Source organism: Octopus sinensis, linkage group LG4 (assembly GCF_006345805.1).
Source record: "Octopus sinensis linkage group LG4, ASM634580v1, whole genome shotgun sequence".
Classification (NCBI taxonomy): Eukaryota; Metazoa; Mollusca; class Cephalopoda; order Octopoda; family Octopodidae; genus Octopus; species Octopus sinensis.
In genome coordinates, this window is record NC_043000.1 from 4,993,368 (window position 1) to 5,018,232 (window position 24,865).

The following is a 24,865-nucleotide window of genomic DNA, read 5'->3' on the forward strand; positions in this document are numbered from 1 at the left end:
GGTTCTTACCATCTCGTCCCATGTCTTCCTGGGTCTACTTCTTCTATGGGTACCATCCACTGTCAGTGATTGGCACTTCTTTATGCAGCTGTCCTCATTCATATGCATTACATGTCCAAATGAACGTAGTCTTCTCTCTTGCATGCCACATTTAATCGCTCTTATGCCCAACTTTTCTCTCAATACATTTGCACTTTGCCATACATGTGCCCTGATGCTGTACATCCAACTGAGCATACTACCTTTGTTTCTTTCCAGTCTACACATGTCTCTGCATTCAGAGCACATGCTTCACTACCATGGAGTATAGCCATTTGCACACATGCATCATACAGTCTACCTTTCACTCTGAGAGAGAGTCCTTTTGTTGCCAACAGAGGTAATAGCTCTCTGAACTTCCCCACCCAATTCTTATTCCAGAAACATTACTTTCAGAGCATCCTTCACAATTGCTAATTTGGTCACCTAGATAACAAAAACTGGAGTTCAGTTAGTTCTACACCAGGTAACACTTACCCTCACTCTAAATCCCATGCTAAACCCTTCGCTCAACATTTCACTCAAGGCAACAAAGCAGCCATATGGAATTCCACGTTAATTCTTCAGGTAATGAAATTCCTACAACTTTTTTCAAATTGACAATCAATGGCATCTTTCTTCCTATTTTAGTCTGAGAAAGAAGACTGTAATGATCATGATGAACTGCATATCCCTCCCCTTCTTTAACCAAATATTAAAAAAACAAAACAAACACACTCATACACATTTATAACTACACCATACATGCATATATCTGCACAGATTTTTACCATACACCTATCCATCTACAGACATACATTCCTACATACGCTGAAAACAAATATCATTTGCGAAGAAAATGAGTATTGAATGGCGTAGTAGGATAAGATGTTATCATATTCTTAATTTTTTCCCCACCAAACTGCTATTCAAGCATAAAAGTATCATTAATTCTGAAAATTAAAATAAATATTTATTATCTGTCAGAAACTAATTAGAGTCTTTCAAACTCTTATCTTTAAAAAGTAACCATATAAAATTTATTATTTATCTGAAACAAAGAAATTTCAAAATTTCATCTCCATAACAAGTAACCATATAAAAATTTATAATTTTTCCAAAACAGAAACACTTTCAAAGTCACATCTCCAAAACAAGTAACCATATAAAATTAAAGGGAAAATTTAATTAAAAATTTAAATATGCTCTGCATTAGTTTATTTTGTTTTATTTTATTTGATTTTTGCTAGTTTCCTTTGTTTCTGAAAAATATGTCTTGCTTCATATTTGTTATCTGTGGTTGGTTTGAAATCCTTATTTTCTTTTGGAGTGGATTTGTGTTTTTTTTTTTGTTTCTATTTAGTACATGTGTCAATCATTATTGTTGTGTAGCCCCAGGTTAGGCCTGATTAAGAATGGTATTGGCAGGTAGGCAGTTGTTTGAATTATTGACTGTGATCCACAAATCCAGCATTCTGGATATAAGTTACAGCTGAGTTTAGTTGAGGGCAATCAGAAGTGTTCCTGTCCTCACTCAAACTGCTAGAAATAGCAGCTTCAAACATCATAACAATGGTTGAATATACAAAACAATCCAGACTCTGAATATAATTTGTCAGAAAAGAAAACAGGTTACTCATTGCTGGAATGCTGATTGGATGATAAGTGCTTATAGATCACAGGTATCATCATCATTTTAACATATGTGTGCATAAACATGTACATTATATATATATATATATATATATATATATATATAGGCGCAGGAGTGGCTGTGTGGTAAGTAGCTTGCTAACCAACCACATGGTTCAGGGTTCAGTCCCACTGTGTGGCACCTTGGGCAAGTGTCTTCTACTATAGCCTTGGGCCGACCAAAGCCTTGTGAGTGGATTTGGTAGACGGAAACTGAAAGAAGCCTGTCGTATATATGTATATATATCTATGTATGTGTGTGTGTGTTTGTATGTCTGTGTTTGTCCCCCTAGCATTGCTTGACAACCGATGCTGGTGTGTTTACGTCCCCGTCACTTAGCGGTTCAGCAAAAGAGACTGATAGAATAAGTACTGGGCTTACAAAGAATAAGTCCCGGGGTCGATTTGTTCGACTAAAGGCGGTGCTCCAGCATGGCCGCAGTCAAATGACTGAAACAAGTAAAAGAGTAAAAGAGTAAAGAGTATATATATATATAATTTAATAAACACAATATATGTTTTATGTGCTGCTATTGGTTTCATGTGCTGATAGTAGCAGGCTGTTCCACTTATTGGGTCAACTGGAATATTTGTCGTTGTTACCAATGGAGTGCCAGTCTTTTGAAATACATGCACATAAATGTAGATGTGTGTGTGTGTGTGTGTGTGTGTGTGTGTGTTGTGTGTGTGTGTTTATGTATGTATGCATGTATATACATATCATACTTTGATACTTTAATAGGTTTCGGCCAGTAGTGGCCCAGGCAATGTCTAACTTAATAGCACCACCTGGCAAAGTCATTGAAATCAGGAATCAGACAGCATGGCTCACTCTCTCTTTTACTTGTTTCAGTCGTTTGACTGTGGCCATGCTGGAGCACCGCCTTTAGAGAGAGTTATTGTTTATATCGAGGAGAGAGTTATTGTTTATGGAGACATATCCGGGTGTAGGAGGTTTATCTGAAGGAATTTGTCCAGAGACTTCTTGAACTTTATGGGGCCTGTTTCTGCTTTAATGTGTTTTGGTGTAATGTTAAAGAAAGTGGGGCAAATTGAGGTGAAATAATTGTGCTGTATTGTTGTTATGTGATGCGGGTATGATTTATGTTGTGGCGGATAGTACAGGGCCCAAGTCTTGGGTGTATCTTAAAGACAATGCCAACATCGTTTGGGCAATGTTGATGGAATATTTTCCACATCATGCAGATGATGTAGCGCTCACGGCGGCACTAGAGAATAAAGCTTGAGCTAGTGAACCCCAATAGTCAAGGCCTGTTAATGACCATTTTCCATGCTGCATGTGTGTGTGTGTGTGTGTGCTTGCATATATGCATGTGCTTTTTCTCAATAATTGAACTTGTAGGGGTCAGTGTAAAAGAAGTATTTCATTTTCAGGAACTTCAATGAAACATCATACATCTGGTACTTATTTTACTGATTCCAGTAGGGAATCCTGAAAAACCAGAAGCTACCAAATTTCATAATTTCAAACCAAAACAATGAGGCACCAAATTAGATATAACAAAATATTGAGCAGAGTAAGAGAGAAAGAGGAGAGATTAATTTCTAGTGGGTTCAAACACAAATTGCTTTCTCAGTTGAGTTATTTTGCTAGATTTCTGGCTATAATCAATAGCCTGGTGAGGAATAAGTTCTGACAAAGTGAGGTGCCCTCAACACACAAGCAAGGTACTCAGAAGAGCAACAGAGTAAATCATCAAACAATTATATATATATGTATATTTACATTTTATATATATATATGCATGTATATATATATATATACACATATATATATGCATGTATATGTATATATATATATTATATATATATATATATATATATATACACATATATATATATGCATGTATATGTAATATATATATATATATAATATATATACACATATATATATGCATGTATATGTATATATATATATATATATATATATATATATATATATTATATATATATACACATATATATATGCATGTATATGTATATATATATATATATATATATATATATTATATATATATATACATATATACACACATATACACATACATATATATATATATATATATATATATATGTAAAATGCTAAATATAAACAAAGAGTAGTAATTAAATAACAGGAATAATGTTGAAATAAAACGAGGTTGTTAAACCCATGGAAACACTATTGGTTAGTTGTCAGTTAGCTTGTGCTAAGCATTCAAAATAATTAATAATAATAATAATAAATGTGATCTTACCTAGTGATTGCTATATCAGCTTTCTGTAATGCTATCTGTGCAGCTCTTTGTGCAGAAACAAGTGCGTTATCCACACGCTCACGAAGTTTAGAGGTCCGTATCAAAAAAAGTTTATTTTTCTTCCCAGAAGATATCAAAATATTATTTTTATATTTTCCTTCTTCCCTGGCGCCATCTTTAAAAGTGGTGACCCCATATCCATATTTTTTGTTATTATACCATTCCCCTTCATACTTGAGGCCATCTGATCGCTCACTGATACCGAAACCAGACCGTTTGTCGTTCTTCCACTCCCCCATATAGCTTTCTGTTACATTGATGTCTGTGATATCGTCCTGACTCACAAAGCTTAGATTGCTATCTGTGTACATCGATGTGTTGGTCATTCCAGACTGTGTGGAGTCAGCACTAACATGGCTAATGTTGCTGATGGTGCTACGAACGGATCCGCTTTGACGCTTCGGAGAATCATTTATATCACCAGTACTTTTCTGTTTTTTCAGTTTCAGGCCAGACATGAGAGTCTTGCGCAAACTGTATTTTCCTTGCTTGTCAAAGATGGAACGTCGAGGCTGAGTTGGGGTCTCATCACTTCGAGCTTTCAACACAAACCCGCCACGGCTCTCATCGAGCTTACGATCCCGATTTTTGACAACCTGCTCATCTTCGTTCTCACTTCTTAAGGACGTTAGGGATGCTCGTAAGGCCTTGGGACGGTAATGTGAGGCCAGTCCATAAGGTACGCTCTGCCTCACACCATAACCATGCCGAGTGCCTCTTTGCCATTGGCCTTGATATGTACCTGCAGAAATGAGAAGAAAAGAGCAAATTTAATAAAGTGTTTATTTTTTTACATTGCAAAAAACATCTCTCTCTCTCTCTCTCTCTATATATATATATATAAAATTATTACATTATATAAAAGGGCTTAGTAAAATAATTACTTTGCCGCATACTGAACTCATTAGAATGAGTTCAGTATGCGGCAAAGTATTTATTTTACTAAGCCCTTTTATATAATGTAATAATTTGAATTCGCCTTAAATGGTCCCTTTGCATACTGAATACTTGGTGAAATTGATTAATTAATTAATTTTACCCTCAATTGTTGAAATTATATATATATATATATATGAGTGTGTGGTAAAAAATTTGTTTCCCAACTACATGGTTCCAGCTTCAGTCCCACTGTGGGGCACCTTGGGCAAGGGTCTTCTACTATAGCCTCGGGCTGCCCAAAGCCTCGAAAGAGGATTTGGTAGATGGAAACTAAAAGAAGCCTGTCGTATATATATATATACATATATATATGTATGTATATATATGTATATTATATATATATATATATATATATATGTATATGTATATATATATGTATATGTATATTATATATATATATATATATATATATATATATATATATATATGTATGTATATATATGTATATATATGTATATATATATATATATATATATATATATATATATATTTATATTTATATATATATATATATACATATATATACATATATATATATATATATATATATATATATATATATATATATATTCATATTTATATATATATATATATATATATATATAGGGGTGGTTGTTGTATTGGGTGTGCTGCACACACCTAGCACACCTGGAATATATACCCCTGGATGACAGAAATATGGTAGCAAGAGATTTAAACTGAAAGATTAGAGTTATGTTCATGAGGGGTTAGAAGGAAGTTGCCACATATATGTGAATGTCTTGAAAGCCATGAATGGCTTCTGAAGGTAGGTATTTAGTTTTATGCAGAAAAAGTAAATTTTACTATGTGTATAATACCAGTCTGTTGTAAGACATCACTAGCTTGTGCATTACTCCAATGGAGCCTTGGCAAACACATTCTTCCTCTGTGAAAGAGTGGATGTGTTTATCTTGGTTTATCTTGGAGGAAAAGGTTACTGTGAATGGTTTGTATGTTTTCACACCACAGTGCAGCCAAGTCTGAGAAAGAGAGATAGACAGAAGAGAGAGAGAGAGAGAAAGAGAGATAGTTAGATAGATATAGGGATAGAGAGAGATAGAAAGAGAGTGATAGATAGGTAGATAGATAGATAGATAGATAGATAGAGAGAGAGAGAGAGAGAGAGATAGTTAGATAGATATAGATAGATAGATAGATAGATAGATAGATAGATAGACAGAAGAGAGAGAGAGAGAAAGAGAGATAGTTAGATAGATATAGGGATAGAGAGAGAGAGAGAGAGAGAGAGAGAGAGAGAGAGAGAGTGATAGATAGGTAGATAGATAGATAGATAGATAGAGAGAGAGAGAGAGAGAGAAGAGAGAGAGAGAGAGAGAGAGGTGGAGAGGTGGAGAATCAACCTCAGAACTTGACAGGTACATTACATTACTGAACTCTGAAGAATGGAAAGCAAAGTTGACTTCCACAGGATTTGAATTCAGAAGACAAAGAATTACAACAAACACTGCCAGGCAATTGTGTTGTGCTCCGGAAATTCTGCCAAATGTCCACTTTCTGTTGCGGGTAACATTTTAAAACAACTTAGCACCCATTTCTCAAAGCTGTCAATAGCATGAAAATTAAAGTGCGTTATCTCACTATATAACAAACTACCTTCAGTAAATTTAAACCCAGTATCCATGGACTTGTACCCGACTATTTTTCATAGGTGTATACATAAAAAATATTCTCTCATTTTTTTAAAGAAGCAAAATATGATGTATGTTAGTGTACTGAGATGGAGACAATCAAAATTAAGTGTTTCAGAGCTGAGGGGATCTCTCTGAAATGCTCAATATAGCATCTCTTTGTGACACAACAACGCATCACATTGTGCTTATTTTTATTGAATTAATTCATACAAGCGACACTCACTCTCTCTTTCTTTCTCTCTCTCTCCCTAGTTTTGTTTGAATTTTACTAAGTATGTTTAGTTATTTCCTTGACTGAAGCAATATTCAGTTAACTGCCAATATATTTTGGCTGCAAACTGAAATTGCTCTATACAGCGATTCAATTTTGTCAACAAAATATAAGCCATTCGTCATAATGTTTGCTAAATTTCTTATTTGAAAACTTCACTGTCACAAGTAATGAAACCAGATGTATAACATTTTTGTTTCATCTTTTATACGTCTATAATAACAATAACAACAACCATTATGATGACCTCTGTTAAAAAGAGCTTTGAATGTTCAACCAACCCTACAATCAAACAACCGTCGTTACTGACACATGAATATTTGTTGCTTCATAAAGGCCCTATATTTATTTTAAAAGAGAATATAGTGGTTATAAGGTTAAATAACTGAAGTCGTTACATTGTGTTCCTGAACAAGTTATATAACTCTACTTTTTCCGCTTGGTTAACTGACAAAAATCATATTCCATTTATGTTTCACTGTTGAGCAGGGACTTCCAGTAATGAAGAGATTACCTCTACATAACTGCTTGACATGTTAGAAATAGAAGCTAAATCACCTTCAAATCATATGAGATTTGTACTTGGAACATAAAGGGAAGTAGTAACTAAATATTGCAATGTGTTTTGTTAGACTTTCAGCTAATTCTGCCATCTTTCTGCTCATTAATAATTATAATGGTTTCTGATTAAGTCACAAGGTCAGCTATCTTGAGGAGAAAGAGTTAGTATTTTAAGTACACTGTCCCCTAAAACACTTAGGGCCTAAGGGAGTCTTAGCTCACCCAAAACCTACAACTATTTGTAAAAAAGAAAAATATCTGTGCCCTTTTAAAGCCTAGCCAGGCTCATGGGTCAGGTCTCCTGGTTTCAATGGCGTATCTGTTCCCCAGCTGGATGGGACGCCAGTCCATCACAATGTTACTAATTTTTGCCAGTTGAGTGGACTGGAGCAACGTGAAATGAAGTGTTTTGCTCAAGAATACAATGTGTCGCTCGGTCCAGGAATCAAAACAACAATCTCACAATCATGATTCTGACACCCTAACCACTAAGCCATGTGCCTCCACTACAGCTATTTGTACCAACACAATAAGGTTCTCAAAATAAAGGAATTCAGTAAAATTATAACAATTCTAAAGCTCAAGTGTATAAATTTCATACAAACCTATCACCCTCCAAAAAGGGAGGTCAAAAGCTTGCATGACCCACATACTCAAACCTCTACACTCACCTACAACACAGGTTACAAAGCCGACACAGCAAAACATATGATGGCTTCAACAACAGCAATACCTCACATACATTCAGCAAGTCTTTTGAACCTATTCTTCACTATCCACTCATACAAATAAATAAATAAAACCCTCAGCATCATGTTAAGAAACTGCACAAGATACTGCATAGTGAATTATCTGTCAGGAGAGCTAGCCTATCTAACATGCAAGAACTGCATTTTCAGAACCTGTGATTTTTTTCAAATGGATCATCACAGGGTTCTGTCCTCTCACCTGATTTTTTGTAATCCTGTGCTTGAGGAGACCTATTGAGTCAAGTACATCAACATCAAAATAAATATCAAATGGAAATTGTAGTTGTGATACCTGTGTCAGTGGCACGTAAAAAGCACTGTCCGAACATGGCTGTTGCCAGCGCTGCCTTGATTGGCTTCTGTGCCGGTGGCATGTAAAAAGCACCAACTGATCATGGCTGCTGCCAGTGGCTCATAAAAAGCACCCACTACACTCATGGAGTGGTTGGCATTAGGAAGGGCATCCAACTGTAGAAACACTGCCAGATCAGACTGGAGCCTGGTGCAGCCACCTGGCTTCCCAGACCCCGGTTGAACCATCCAACCCGTGCTAGCACAGAAAACGGACGTTAAACAATGATGATAATGATGATACCTCCAGACCTTCTTGTATTTGTGGTTTTGTCTGACCCCACTATAATATCCTCAGATGTCTACTCACAATATTGTAATATCCAGTTTATATTTTACATAAACATTGCTTGTCCATTCTAGCAATGCCATTGGCTCCATGTGAACAGATTGACCAATACTTCTGAGTGACTCATGGCTCACATTGCCTCTGGATTATCATTAAATCAATGCTGTACCTGCAATGGACCACATTCCATTAATCCCTTGCTTGTTGCTATGCATTCTCTAACCCCATTAGCAGTTAATACACCCCTGCCAGATAGTGTCAACACCTGAGTAACATATACATAAATATTAAGATTAATAAAGATTATCTAATTACTGTGTAAGTATGACATTAGTAACTAAATTATCCTACTCGTTAATCAGTTTGCTTCATAATCACATGGTTCCAGGTTCAATACTACAACACAGAACCTTGAGCAAGTCTCTTCAATTATAATCTTAAGCCAACCAAAAGATTTTGTGTGCAATTCAATAGATGGAAACTTATGCAGACACCTACTGGATGGTCTAAGAGAGCACAAATGGTATTATGAATAGGGTTGGTGATGCAGACAACCAGTCAAGAGGTTGTCAGTTCAAGTCGTGTCCAATGTACTGTTGTTTCAGTTGGTATGGCATGTAATTCTTAAAACGGCCCAGTCCACCTAGTGTAAATAGGTTGTGAATTTAATTATTCTTGTAGAGTAAAATACCTGAACAGAAGGCAAGAGCAAGTTTATCTCTTGTACATATTGGCCTCCATTAGAATAATTCACAATATTTCATTCTCAAGCATGCATATTTATATATGTGTGTGTGTATGATAGTGTGTATGTGTTTGTGTGTGTGTGTGTGCAAGTTAAAAATGTCTGAGCTAGCTCAACTAGATAGTTATGTACACACAAACACATACCGTATATACTCATACTGTATATACTCTTATAGACAGATAGATAAAGATACAGATATCAATCTTTTAGTCATGTAAAGACAGAAAATGTAAACTCGTTTGGTTTACTCTCCTATTCAGTCTTAATGTAAATATTTGTTTCACTAAACAGTTTCTTTTTGTACTTATTAGACAAACACTTTCTGAAGAACTGTAAAATATTTTCTACTGCAGGCACAAGGCACGAAATTTTTTGGGGAGAGTGGGGGGGCAATCGATTAGATCAATGCCAGTACACAACTAGTACATAATTTAGCGAACCTGAAAGGAGGAAAGGCAAAATCTACTTAAGTGGAATTTGAACTCAGAACATAAAAACAGGTGAAATTCTGCTAAGTATTTCGCCAGGTGTGCTAACTTTTCTGCCAGTTTGCCACCTTCTTTTCTACTCTAGGCACAAGGCCCGAAATTTTTTTTTTTGGGGGGGACCAGTCAATTAGATCGACCCCAGTACACAACCGGTACTTAATTTATCGACTCTGAAAAGATAGAAGGCAAAGTCGACCTCGGTGGAATTTGAACTCAGAACATAAAGGCAGATGAAATACCACTAAGCATTTCACCCGGAGTGCTGACATTTCTGCCAGCTCACTACTTTGAAGAACTATAAATTACACAAGTAAGTGTGGTTGTGTGGTAAGAAGCTTGCTTCCCAACAACATTTGTGTGGCACCTTGGGCAAGTGTCCTCTACTACAGCTAACCAAAGCCTTGTGAGTGGATTTGGTAGACAGAAACTGAAAGAAGCCTGTTGTGTGTGTGTGTGTCTGTGTGTGTGTGTGTGTATATGTGTGTTTGTGCTTGTCCCCCACCAATTGCCAACTGACTAGTATTATTAAGGTGCTGGGCTGGCAGAATCATTAGCATTTTGGATAATTTGCTTAGTGCATTTCCTCTGTCTTTACATTCTGAATTCAGATTTCACTGTGGTCTACTTTGCCTTTCATCTTTTTAGGATTGATAAATTAAAGTACCAGTGAAATACTGGCACTGATATAATCAACTTACCCACTCTCTCAAATAAAAGAGCCTAAAATTTTAAATAGAAATAATGTTAAATTTAGCTTTAGCTGTATGCATAATTTTACAACTAAAATAGTACAAATCTCAAACATCCTTCTATATCTAAAATATTCTCCACTAATTTAATTGCTTTAATTCTATATATTGCCCATTCAATAATGCATGTCTTTTGAGATTGGTAGTTTACTATCCCAAAGTATTTACAGCAGATGTTTCAGTTCCTGAGGGTTAACTGAAAATAAATTTAAAGGGCAATTTAATCAGCATCTGCGTTCTTTTGAAATTCACAAAGATATTTAGGTATATGCTTATCAAAATACAGTAAGTATTTGAAACAATGTTAAGGGCTACAAAATTGTCTGGAATATATTACTACATGTCAGACTTTACAAACAGCCGACAACTGTGATCTTTGCCTTTGTTTCCCATGAAATTGGATATATAGTTTTGTAAATGTTCCATCTTGAACAAACGTTCAAAACTGATACTTTCTTTTGTAGTCAGAAATCAAAACAATTGTCAAATGTTCTGAATCACCAAAACGACTGAAAACTGTATAACTGCAATAGTACAAACATCACGTTCTTAAAATAACAACAATCAAAATATTCCTTTGGTTAACATGAATAAAAAAATTCCTTATTTTTTTTAAACTTGCCATATATCAAAAAGACAAGCAAGCCTTATAAAATAAATGCTATCTGTCTTTATACAATATAAAACCATTTTGTCTTTATACAATACAAGGCTATCTGTCTTCTTACAATGAACAGACAGCCATATACAATAAAGTTCTGACTACATCATACAGTTTTGTACAGTTCACATACCTATTTCATGTGTTTTCTTTTTACATAATTTACACTACACGTAAGCACAAAGTTCCTTCATATATTAAATTGATTGCTCTAAAATTGGTAAGACACGATGGAATCAATCAATATGATTCCACCATTAAAGTAGAATTCATAACTTATTCTTCATACTCTCACAGAGTTCGTTTCACAGCCAGTTTTTTTTGTACACAGATGTGTATCACTTTTATTCATTGATTTTACACCAATTTCTCTATATTGGCATTGTTCAATGAATGTGTATTTGAGGCAGTGATCTTATCAAAGCCCTTTCCTATTTTACAAGTAAGGGAGTTTTTATTCCACTACTTCTAGAGTACACAGCCAGAGTTATAGGAAATGTGAACTGTTATAACGTGGATCCTCGTTTACAATGTAATATTCTTGTTACCACTATTATGTTGTGGCGGTATTCCACATCTTGTTACATTTGACTTGTTTATTGTGCTACCACTGATAACTCTGCAAAACAATGACTTGAAATATCTACCTTGACATAACTCACACTGACTCCAACTGAGAACTCCTACAATGACTCTACTACTACTGACCTCCTACATTGACTGACTGTCTGACTTTATAGTGGCTGTTACATACCATTTTGTCATGTGGGAAGGGGAGTATCATTTTCACTACAACATAAACACAACAACACCATTCTGTTTCACCCAGATATCTCGTTTAAGAAGTGCAAATAGCTTTCACTCATGCACACATATGTATTCTCACACACAGACACACACACTCAATGGGCTTCCATGCAGTTTCTATCAACCAATTTAATTCACAAGGTATTGGGTGTCACAAGACAATAATAGAAGACATATATTCTAGATCCTGGGTAGTGGTACTGAATGTAGGATGACATGATGGCAAAACAAACTTCTTGACCGTACAGCCATGACAGCACACATACATGTTTATCACTAGCCAGAAAAGTAATCTTTCAAAGTATATCTGTTTGTCTATCTATCTAATAGTATATACATGTTTATATATGTGTGTGTGTGTATTATATATATATGTACATATAAGAGGGGATGACCACTAAGTGTACAACCATTACAAGGAAACATTCTTCATTGAAAAATACAAGCCCAAACTTAACCATTCCAACATCTTATACAGAGAACTCAATCCAAAAGAAAGGCAAATAATTTTAAGCGATTATCTCCATAAAACACCGGTTTATGCTGTTCAATAGAAATCACTTATTATCTAGATCACCGCTCAACGTAAACATAACGTTTTAAGAAATTTGAAAAGCTGAACGCGAACCAGTCATTTCTTCTTATACTATGTCATGTATGAAAAATTTATAACATTCTTCAGACATATTTACTCAAATATATATTTTTTAACCTTTTAAAACAAGCCTTCTGTAGTTTTTTCACTTGTTACTATTTTCTATATATTCAACCACGTGCTTTCACATACCAACTTTCTTACCTATATATAATATATATATATATATATATATATATATATATATATATATATGTATATATATATATACATATATGTATATGTAGGGTGTATATGTATGTATATATATATATATATAATATATAATATATAGGGTGTATATGTATATGTTAGCAAGATACTTTGTCTTGCAAATTACTTGGTGACCCTGCCACTGCTGGTGCCATGTGAAAAGCTTCCAGTCAACACTTTGAAGAGGTTGGCATTTGGAAGGGCAACCAGCTGTAAAAACCAACCCAAAACTGACTTTGCCTGTGCTGGTGCTACGTATAAGCACTTGGTCCACTCTGTGGGGTGATCAGTGTTAGGAAGGGCATCCTGCTGTAAAAACCATGCCAAAACAGACACAGTAGCCTGGTGTAGTCTTCTACCTGGCCAGCTCCTGTCAAACCAGCCAACCCATGCCATGGAGAAAGATATTAACTATGATGAATGATATATTATAATGATATGATATATATAATATAATATACAATATACATACATATATATATATAATATATATATATTATACAGCTACAGTAAATCCACCCTAAGTGGCAAATATACATTATTGTCATGCAGTTAATGTTTATACTTCGTTCAGAGATTTATTATGCTTGTTTACACTTTTCAAGATCAGTGACGAAAGTCACTGGAAAAAGGGTATATGTATTTGCATTGGGACCCCTTTGCTTCGAAGACCGGTGATTGTCGTGCGCTGACGATGGGTAAATACCCAGGAACCCAGGTCTGTACGTATCACGTCAGATCGACGATGGGAAGGATGGCTTCCCTTTGCAAATACCGATAGGGCACAGAAAGTGTGTCAATAGCCAGCGAGAGAGGATGATCTCCTGGGGCTACAAGCCACATTAACATCCACCCTTAGTGGTTAGCCACATTTAGATGGCAAATATACTTCACATATATATATATATATTAATTAGATTGTAAGTTGATATCTACTGATATTTTAAAATCAGTAAAGTTAATATTTTTTTTAATAATTCAATTTTGAAAATCCATCTCTAATGAAACAAAGTAAGATTGCAAGCTTACAGACTTACTATTAATAAACATATTTCTACTAAGTTGAGTACTTAATGTAAATACATTGAATACTAACTGTAGCTTTTATTGGTAATACTATTACAGATTGTTTTACACACTTACATGCACTCTCACACATGTCTTCATCATCATCATCATCATTGTCATCAACATCATCAATTTAATATCCACTTTTCCATGGGTAAGATGGCATTTACTGAGGCAGATTTGCTATGACCAGATGCCCTTCTTGCCTCCAGTTTTCACCTGCTTCTAAGTAAGGTAATATTTCTTCATGACTTGACATGTTTTTGCAGAACATTGGAAATGAATGACACTGCTTGTATGACAGTGACGCTCATTTACAACCATCACATGATGCCAATACAAGGAGATGCAAGCACACACACACATTCACTCTCACACTTACATACGATATACATGTATATATATATATATATATATATATATATATGGCGGTGCCCCAGCATGGCCACAGCTCGTGAGCTGAAACTAGAATCAATCAATCAATCATATATATATATATATATATATATATATATATATATATATATATATAGATATGCATGTATATATATGTATGTATATATATATGTATGTATATATATATGTATTTGTATATATATATGTATATATGTATGTATGTATGTATTCTGTGTATCTTGGTAAAAGATATTTTATTGTAGCTTTGCCTTAAACCAATCAATATGTTGTGAATGTAATTGGTAGACTAAAACTGTATGGAAGTCTACAGTATGTGTTGTGTGTGCTTGTGTATGTGTGTGTGTGTGAGAGAGAGAGAGAGAGAGAGAGAGAGAGAGAAAGAAAACACATGTATTCATGTATGTGTTTATGTATGCATGTAAATATTTGAATGATCATATCCTGAGCTTTGCATGAAATCATGAACTTAAAATAGCAAAAAATATATTGGTAATATTTGCTGATATTCCGTATCAGAAAAAGACCATCATCATCCTACAGCTCTGCACTTTTGAAGATAAAAAGCATAAATAATCTCTTACTTGAAAAATGGGTAAGGGTTAGAGACAGGAAGGGCATCCAACTGTAAAACAACACCTCAACAATATGTATTGATCCATAAATGGAAAATGAACATATGGAAGATGTTTCACCCTCAGTTTTTGTACTGAGTGTTTTAATATTAACTGTGAGTTAATCTATAATAACATTGCAGATTGTTTCATCCACACACACACAAACACCCTCACACACATGCATACACAAATATCCATATATATATGCTTACACACACATGCACACAGGAATAATTGAAGTTTAATCACCAGTGTAATCTTGCATTTGAAGTGAAGTCATGGTATGTTATGTATTATAATACACACACACACACACACACACATACACACACACATGTATGTATATTATATATATCTGTAAGCATATATGTATTTATATATGCAAACATATATGTGTGTGTAGTTTATGTACACACACGGTCACACACACACATGCGCACACACACACACACACATACACATGTATGTATATGTATATACAGTGGCATCATTTACTTTAAAGACAAGATTATACTGATGATTAAATGTTAATTATTTCCGTTTGTTTAATCACAAACGATCTAAAACTATTAATGAATAAGAAGAGAGGTTTTCACTTTTTTTGAAATACTCTAAGTTTAAACAGGAAAATTTTAATTACCATAATACAATTATTGACATTAATAAAGATACAAAAATGAATGTCACTTAATCTAAGTATATTCTTAAAAAAAAAGTGTTTTAATTTTAATATTCAATATAATATTTTATCTACACAAGAGAAACTATTAATAGTTATTTGATTATATTATCGTTCAATCTGCTTTGGTAGAATTGTTAGTTCATTGGGAAAATGTTTTTTTTTCTTTTATTCTTCTACTTGTTTCAATCATTAGATTGTGGCCAAGCTGGGGCACAGCCTTGAAGAATTTTAGTCACATAAACTGACACCAGTGCTTTTTATTTTTTAAGCCTGGTACTTATTCTATCGATTTCTTTAGCCGAACCGCTAAGTTACGGGGATATAAACGCACCAACACTGGTTGTCAAGCTGTGGTGAGGGACAGACACGTGCACATAGATATACACATAAACATATACATCAGGCATATACATATATACACATATATATCACATATACATAATATACATATATCATATATTATCATATATATACAGATACACATATATCAGTTCTGTGAGTAATTACTCAGGGTAGGCAGTTGGTGATGTTTATGTAGTAAAACATGAAAAAATATAAGCGAAATGCAGGCACAAGACTAAGGTGAAGGCAGATTTACTTCTGCCTTTATGGCACATAAAGAAAATGTTGTTGTAGGAGTGTGCACAGCATGTGTACTGCAGCAGTACTATGTGTAGTTTTAATACTGAGATTGAAAAGCAGGGGCAAGTTATACATACCTAATCTACAAAAAATATAAAATATTTTGCATTTTATGCAAAATAATCAGAGTAACCTTCATAATTTTATGGAATTCAGTGCATATTTTGCAATAAAAGGAAAATGTTACTATCGATCTATTTTATTCAGGATAGGCACTCCCTACCTTGTCTACCCAGGTGGAACGTCCCTGATATATATACTCAACAGGATTCTTGTTTCCATCTACCAAATCCATTCACAAGGTTTTGGTCGGTTAGGTTATGGGGACACACAAACTCTGGTTGTCAGGCAGACACATGTACATAGATATACACATATATATATACGATGGGCTTCTTTTAGTTTCCATCTACCAAATCCATTCACAAGGCTTTGGTCAGCCCATGGCTATAGAAGAAGACACTCGCCCAAAGTGACATGCAGTGAGACTGAACCCGGAACCATGTGGTTGGTAAGCAAGCTACTTACCACACAGTCACACCTGTGCCTCCACACAGCTACTCCTGCACCTGTTTCTTTCCATTCTTTCTATTCTTAGTTCAAATTCCATTAAAAAATTCAAGAGTGTAGTTTAAATATGTTTGTAGCTGTTGCTGTTTAAATCCAGGTATGCCTGTACTAAGCAAAGCTATGATAAAACCATGACTGCTCTATGCTGTGCTCTAGAGCATTGCCTATCCAAGACTGCATTATTCAAAATAATCTTCCTTTTTCAAAAGATGCTAAAGTGGAAGAAATTTGACTGCAATTTTTTGCAGATTGATTGACCATATAGAAGTGACCTCTTTGGTTTGCTTTGTTCTGTAACTATGTCCTTGACATATTTTACTATGGCAGTAAGACTGGGAGAGTAAGTAGAACAGATACATAGTGACAGTTTTAGCAACAGCTGGGATTTATCGCCAAAGAGCAGATGTACAGGTAATAATTCCCATATACTACTGATTCTATAGAATCAACTAATAACACCACTCCCAGTTTATTGCTCTCAAGATCCTAGTTTGAAACCCCACCCCAAACAAAACTGAATTATAAGAAAAAAAACAGTGTTTGTTTAGAAAGTTAGAAAATCCACAAATATCCTCAGGAAGATGGCCCTGCTCAATCTGTAGAAAAGGTGTAGGTAGAAACTCTATAAGATGTACCCAGTGTAAGCTATGGACACATAAGAGGTGCAGCAATGTCAAAGGTAGGCTAACTGGGAAGATAGTTTTTGTATGTGGCAGATGCTCTGGAGCATTGACCTCCGAAAATCTGCAGAAAACACATTCCGTCCTTTCCGGGGGGAAAAACTAGAAGTAGTTGATAGCTTCCGCTATCTAGGTGACCAAGTCAGTAGTGGGGGCGGTGCGCTGAAAGTGTAACTGCTAGAATAAGAATAGCCTGGGCAAAGTTTAGGGAGCTCTTACCTCTGCTGGTGACTAAAGGCCTCTCGATCAGAGTAAAAGGCGACTGTATGATGCATGTGTACGAACAGCTATGCTACATGGCAGTGAAACATGGGCCGTGACTGCTGAGGACATGCGTAAGCTCGTGAGGAACGAAGCCAGTATGCTCCGATGGATGTGAATGTCAGTGTACTTACTCGACAGAGCGTTAGTACCTTGAGAGAATGTTTGTACCTAAGAAGCATCAGTTGTTGTGTGCAAGAGAGACGATTGCGCTGGTATGGTCATGTGGCGAGAATGGATGAAGATAGGTGTGTGAGAAAGTGCCAATCCCTAGCAGTTGAGGGAACCCGTGGAAGAGGTAGACCAGGAAAACCTGGGACGAAGTGGTGAAGCACGACCTTCGGACGTTAGGTCTCACCATGGAAATGACTAGAGACCGAGACCTATGGAAGTATGCTGTGCGTGAGAAGACCCGGCAAGACTAGTGAAGCCATAATCCGTGGCCCCTACCTGGGACGTAGTCAGTCGACCTGTGCATACCTTCCTTCTTGTGACACTTGTGAAGACCTGTTGAGGCAAGTGAGAATCGAAACGAATCAAATCAAATCAAATCGAACCAAATCAAAATAGATGAACATCAATGGAATTTGTATCCTTGTGGTACCAGTGCCGGTGGCCACATAAGAAAACCATCCGAACGTGATCGTAGCCAGTACCGCAACGACTGGCCTCCGTGCTGAGGGCACGTAACAAACACCATCCGAGCGTGGCCGTCCGCCAGCCCCGTCTGGCACCTGTGTCGGTGGCACATAAAAAAACACCATCCGAGCGTGGCCGTCTGCCAGCCTCGTCTGGCACCTGTGTCGGTGGCACATAAAATCACCCACTACACTCTCGGAGTGGTTGGCGTTAGGAAGGGCATCCAGCTGTAGAAACACTGCCAGATCTGACTGGCCTGGTGCAGCCTTCGGGCTCCCCAGACCCCAGTTGAACCGTCCAACCCATGCTAGCATGGAAAGCGGACGTTAAACGAAGATGATGATGATGATGATGTTTGTGTGTTGTGAGACTACATGTGAATTTTTGCACATAAATGCTTGTATTTTGTGCAATTGTAAATTTTAGATTCATATAATGTGCTTATGTCTAAGAATATTACATAAACCCAATAAACGTCACCCTTTTCAAGCCTAGCCAGGCTCATGGGCCCAGTTTCCTGGTTTCTGTGGTGTATGTGTTCCCCCCAGCTGGACGGGACACCAGTCCATTGCAGCATTACTCAAGAAACAGGAAGAGAAAGTGAGAGAAAGTTGTGGCGAAAGAGTACAACAGGGGTTGCAACCAGCCCCTGCCGGAGCCTTGTGATGCTTTTAGGTGTTTTTGTTCAATAAACACACACAATGCCCGGTCTGGGAATCGAAACCGCGATCCTCCAACCGCAAGTCCGCTGCCCTAACCACTTGGCCAATGCGCCTCCATAAGAATATTACATATAATGCATTAATTAATCATTTCAAAATTACGAGAGGGATTTCCAACATCTGAAAGGATCTTCAGATGCTGGACTTCACTGAGGAAAGGACAAGGGACCAGGAGACATGATGATTTGCTTACTTGATAAGATACATCAAGCTAAGTACATTCACTGCCTTCCACACATACTGGCTTGTCCTTTCAGGTGCTGGTGCCATTTAAAAGGCACCTGTGCCACTTAAAAGATAGCCATGCTGTGTTAACAGACCCATGCTGGTGGTGTGTAAACACACCTATGCCAGTGGCATGTAAAAAGCACTCAGCACACTCTGTAAAGTGGTTGGCATTAGGAAGGGCATTCAGCCATAGAAACCAAGTGAAGTCAGACTGGAGTCTGGTGCAGCTTCCCAGCTTCAGTCGAACCGTCCAGCCCATGCTAGCATGGACAATGGACATCAAATGATGATGATGATTATATATATATATATATATATATATATATATATATATCATTCATCATCATTGTTCGACCGTGGTCGAGACAATGGAATTTACTATGTTACGCCAGACTTCACGGTCCATCATAGCATTACGGAGGTCCTGTTGCTGGATGCCTGTATCCCTGGAGATTACATCAGGGTAGGAGAGTGTGCGCCCTCTGGTATTGCGAGTAGATGGCTTCCAGAGGAGAAGAGAAGATATTACCTCTTTTTCAGCTCTACAACAATGTCCAGTAAACTGGACTCTCTTACCTTTCACAAGAGATGACACAGGTGGTAATTTCCCATATATTTGCATTTTGGTTGGATGGCGCTTCCACGAGAGATTTTGAGCTCTCATAAGGAGGCGAGTGTAGGTTCCATCCAACCGCCTCTCAAGCTTCTTTGCTCTAACGTCCAGGTTCTGAGCCATATAGTAGAATTGGTTCGACTGTGGCTTTGAATATTCAAGTTTGAAGTCTCTACTTAGATTTGATGACCAGATCTTATGCATGTCATTACAGGCTGACCAGGCCATACCCTTTCTAGTTAGAAAGTCTTTTCCAGATGATGATATGTATGACCCAAGATATTTATAATCAGAAACCATATTTAAAGGTGCACTGTTGAGAGTATGGATGATGCAATAAGGGAAAGGAAGTCCTTGGAACAGTATTATATATTTGAACCAAAAAAAAAAAAAGAATAGAAATGGTTGTCCTGATAATTTTTCTACTTAAATAGTTAACTAATTATAAACATTTAATTATTAAAGTGGAAAAATTATCAGGAAAGCCATTTCTAATAACTTTCTCAAATTCACACACGTGCGCGCGCAACACACACACACGCACACACACACACACACATATATATATATAATTATATATATATATATAATAATATTATATATATATAATATATATACATATATATATATATATATATATATATATTATATATATCATCATCATCATCATCATCATCATTTAGCGTCCGTTCTCCATGCTAGCATGGTTTGACGGTTCAACTGGGGTCTGTGAAGCTGGAAAGATTCATCAGGCCCAGTCAGATCTGGCAGTGTTTCTACGGCTGGATGCCCTTCCTAACGCCAACCACTCCGTGTGTAGTGGGTGCCTTTTACATGCCACCCGCACAGGTGCCAGACAGAGCTGGCAAAAGGCCACGAACGGATGGTGCTTTTACGTGTCACCGGCACGGGGCCAGGCGAGGCTGGCAACGGACATATATATATACATATATATATATATATATATATATATACATATATATATATACATATATATATATATACATGCATATAGATGTATAACTGCAACTGTTAAGTTTAGAGTTCTTTGTAGATTATCATTAACCCGTCTGCATCCAGTATAGTAACTACTATACTTAGTAGTATTACTACTTATGATTTACATAGCAAATGTAGGAGAACACAAGTTTATAGTGTTTCTTCCAACATATGTTTCACCATTGTGCTTGTTTGGAACTTTGCATTGGATGCTCCAAGTTCAATGGAATGCTCAATCACAATGGATCATATGAAGAACACTTTATTGCACCACATTACATTAGTCTTTTGTAACATTACATCAGGTTTTCTGCTTATTGTAACATCTCATATATATATATATATATATATATATATATATAGGCGCAGGAGTGGCTGTGTGGTAAGTAGCTTGCTAACCAACCACATGGTTCCGGGTTCAGTCCCCTGCGTGGCATCCTTGGTCAAGTGTCTTCTGCTATAGCCCCGGGTCGACCAATGCCTTGTGAGTGGATTTGGTGAGGAGAAACTGAAAGAAGCCTGTTGTATATATGTATATATATATATATTATTATATATATGTGTGTGTGTGTTTCTGTGTTTGTCCTCCCCTAGCATTGCTTGACAACCGATGCTGGTGTGTTTACGTCCCCGTCACTTAGCAGTTCGGCAAAAAGAGACTGATAGAATAAGTACTGGGCTTACAAAGAATAAGTCCCGGGGTCGATTTGCTCGACTAAAGGCAGTGCTCCAGCATGGCCGCAGTCAAATGACTGAAACAAGTAAAAGAGTAAAAGAGAGAGTAAAGAGTATATCTTATATAAAATCTGTCCTGTCTGTCTGTGCGTGTGTCTTCTAGGATCTCGAGCATCCTCCATATATATAAACATATATCATAAAAATAAAAAGCAAAATGCACTGAAATATTATGCTGGAAAAATATGTTTATGAGATAAGATGTTTACATAGTCGCCTGGTTTCACTTGTTTAGGTATTCGTGTCTCAGCAGTTAGTACTGATGTTATGATTTTATGCTGCTATAATTAGTTGTTGTCATTCACTGTTTGTTAATGATCATAACATCATCACTAACTGCTCAGTCATGAAGTGTTAGAGAAGCAAAACCAATCAAGTATTTCATAACAATATTTTTTAAGCAAAAATTTCAGTGCATCTTCCATTTTGTTTTCACTGTAACTCGTGATGAGCTTTTCTGGAACTTTTTTTCTCTATATGTATATGTCTTTGATAAATGTCAATGTATGAAAATCTAAAGCCTTGAGTTGCTTAGTAACTTCTTCCAATTAAATCATACATACATACATATATAATATATAATATATATATATATATATATATATACATATATATGTATATATACATATACATATATATATATAATTATATATATATATGTTTGCCAGCCTCGTCTGGCACCTGTGCCGGTGGCTCGTAAAAGGCACCCACTACACCCATGGAGTGGTTGGCGTTAGGAAGGGCATTCAGCTGTAGAAACATTGCCAGATCAGACTGGGCCTGGTGCAGCCTTCTGGCTTCCCAGACCCCAGTTGCACCGTCCAACCCATGCTAGCATGGAAAGCGGACGCTAAACGATGATGATGATGATATATATATATATATATATATATATGTAATATATACATATATGTATATATATATATATATAATATATATATATATATATATATATATATATATATATATATATTATATATATATATATACAACACACAGGCACACACACACACATACATACATACATACATATATATCTTGTATGATTAGATGAAAGTTAATATACTTATTGTTTTGCATTTTTAATAACATTTAGAAATGTTTAGATTTCAATCATTTTCCTTGATACCTTGATATCTTATAAATATGTAACTAATTTAAAAACCCATCAAAATATTACCTTCTGCAAAAGTAGATTCTGATAAGATGAGCACCGTTCTTTATAAACAACAGCAGGTCTCGTCAATAAAATTAACAGCAAGGTGTTATTTGTATTTTTTCTTTTTTTTTTTTGTGTAGTTTGTCTCAGAAGGATAAAAAGTAAAAGTGATGTCAGACATGACTTGAACTTAGGTTGTCTAATATCTTCTGCTGTGTTTGTAGCAAGTAACCAAAAAAATGAAAAAAATAAATGTCACTTCTATATATTATTTTCCTTGTAATTCCATAATTTAAATTCAAATTTCTAATCCTGCTGAATGTTGTAAGATGATGATTATCTCCTTTGTACAAAGGAGTGACAGAGAGAGAGAGAGGAGAAATGGAAAGAAAGGAAGAGACGTAAACAAGAGACTATGGCACTACAACCAGCCAGGAACAGTCTTCGCTACATTTGCGGTACCTGCCAGAGGGAGTGTTTGTCCAGGATAGGACTACACAGCCACAGCAGGAAATGTATCAGGACATGAAATATAAAAGCCGGAGACTAGACTACTTCATGCACAACTCCATTGTCTCCCGAGACAGAAAGGATGCCAACCAACAATAGCTGCCATCACAATGGCTTGATGCGCTTCCTCTCACCAACTCTCACTCATTTCCAAGTAAGGTAATATTTACTCATGGAGGGACATATTTTCATGGCAAAATTGGAAATGAGGGTCACCATTCGTATGATGGCATCATTCTTTTATAATTCTTATGTGATGTCAAGATAAGGAGACGCAAACACTCTCATAGACGTACTGCCATACACACACACACACACACACACACAAACGACAGGCTTTTTTTAGGTTTTTGTCCACTAAATCAACTCAGAAGTTTTAGTTATCCTGGGATAATAGAAGACACTTGTCCAAAGTGGCACACACCACATGACTAGGAATTAAGCTTCCAACCATGCATAGGTGCAGGAGTGGCTGTGTGGTAAGTAGCTTGCTAAACAAAACACATGGTTCCGGGTTCAGTCCACTGTGTGGCATCTTGGGCAAGTGTCTTCTGCTATAGCCCCGGGCCCCAAAGCTTGTGAGTGGATTTGGTAGATGGAAACTGAAAGAAGCCTGTCGTATATATGTATTATATATATATATGTATGCATGTTTGTGTGTCTGTGTTGTCCCCCTAGCATTGCTTGACAACCGATGCTGGGGTGTTACCGTCCCCGTCACTTAGCGGTTCGGCAAAAGAGATCCGATAGAATAAGTACTGGGGTCGATTTTCTCGACTAAAAGGCGGTGCTCCAGCATGGCCGCAGTCAAATGACTGAAACAAGTAAAAGAGTATCAATGCCTAAAAGCATTAAAAAGAATGGCATTTACCCAATAGCACAACTATTGTAAATTTTGAGATACAGACAGTGCCTCTAAATAGTCATTCACTCAATCAGCTTTAAATAGAAACCAAATATATTTCAAATCACCCACTATCGTATCAAAAATAGATACATTGGATAAAGTAATCCAAGATATACTACGTCAGAAAAAAAAAATAAGATGACCATCACATCATCATCATCGTTTAACGTCCGCTTTCCATGCTAGCATAGGTTGGACGGTTCAACTGGGGTCTGGGGAGCCCGAAGGCTGCACCAGGCCAGTCAGATCTGGCAGTGT

General features: G+C 36.3%; 1 protein-coding gene across 1 annotated transcript in view; it reads right to left on the reverse strand.

Moving 5' to 3' along the window:
• Positions 1 to 4,783, reverse strand: part of LOC115210210 (junctophilin-1) — a gene marked incomplete at its 5' end in the record, with an annotated part of 74,390 nt that extends 69,607 nt beyond the window's left edge. The window contains one exon of the mRNA XM_029778679.2: positions 3,969 to 4,783. Within this exon, the coding sequence (XP_029634539.2) occupies positions 3,969 to 4,783 (815 nt within the window). The remainder of the gene's footprint in view (positions 1 to 3,968) is intronic.
• Positions 4,784 to 24,865: the final 20,082 nt, after the last annotated feature.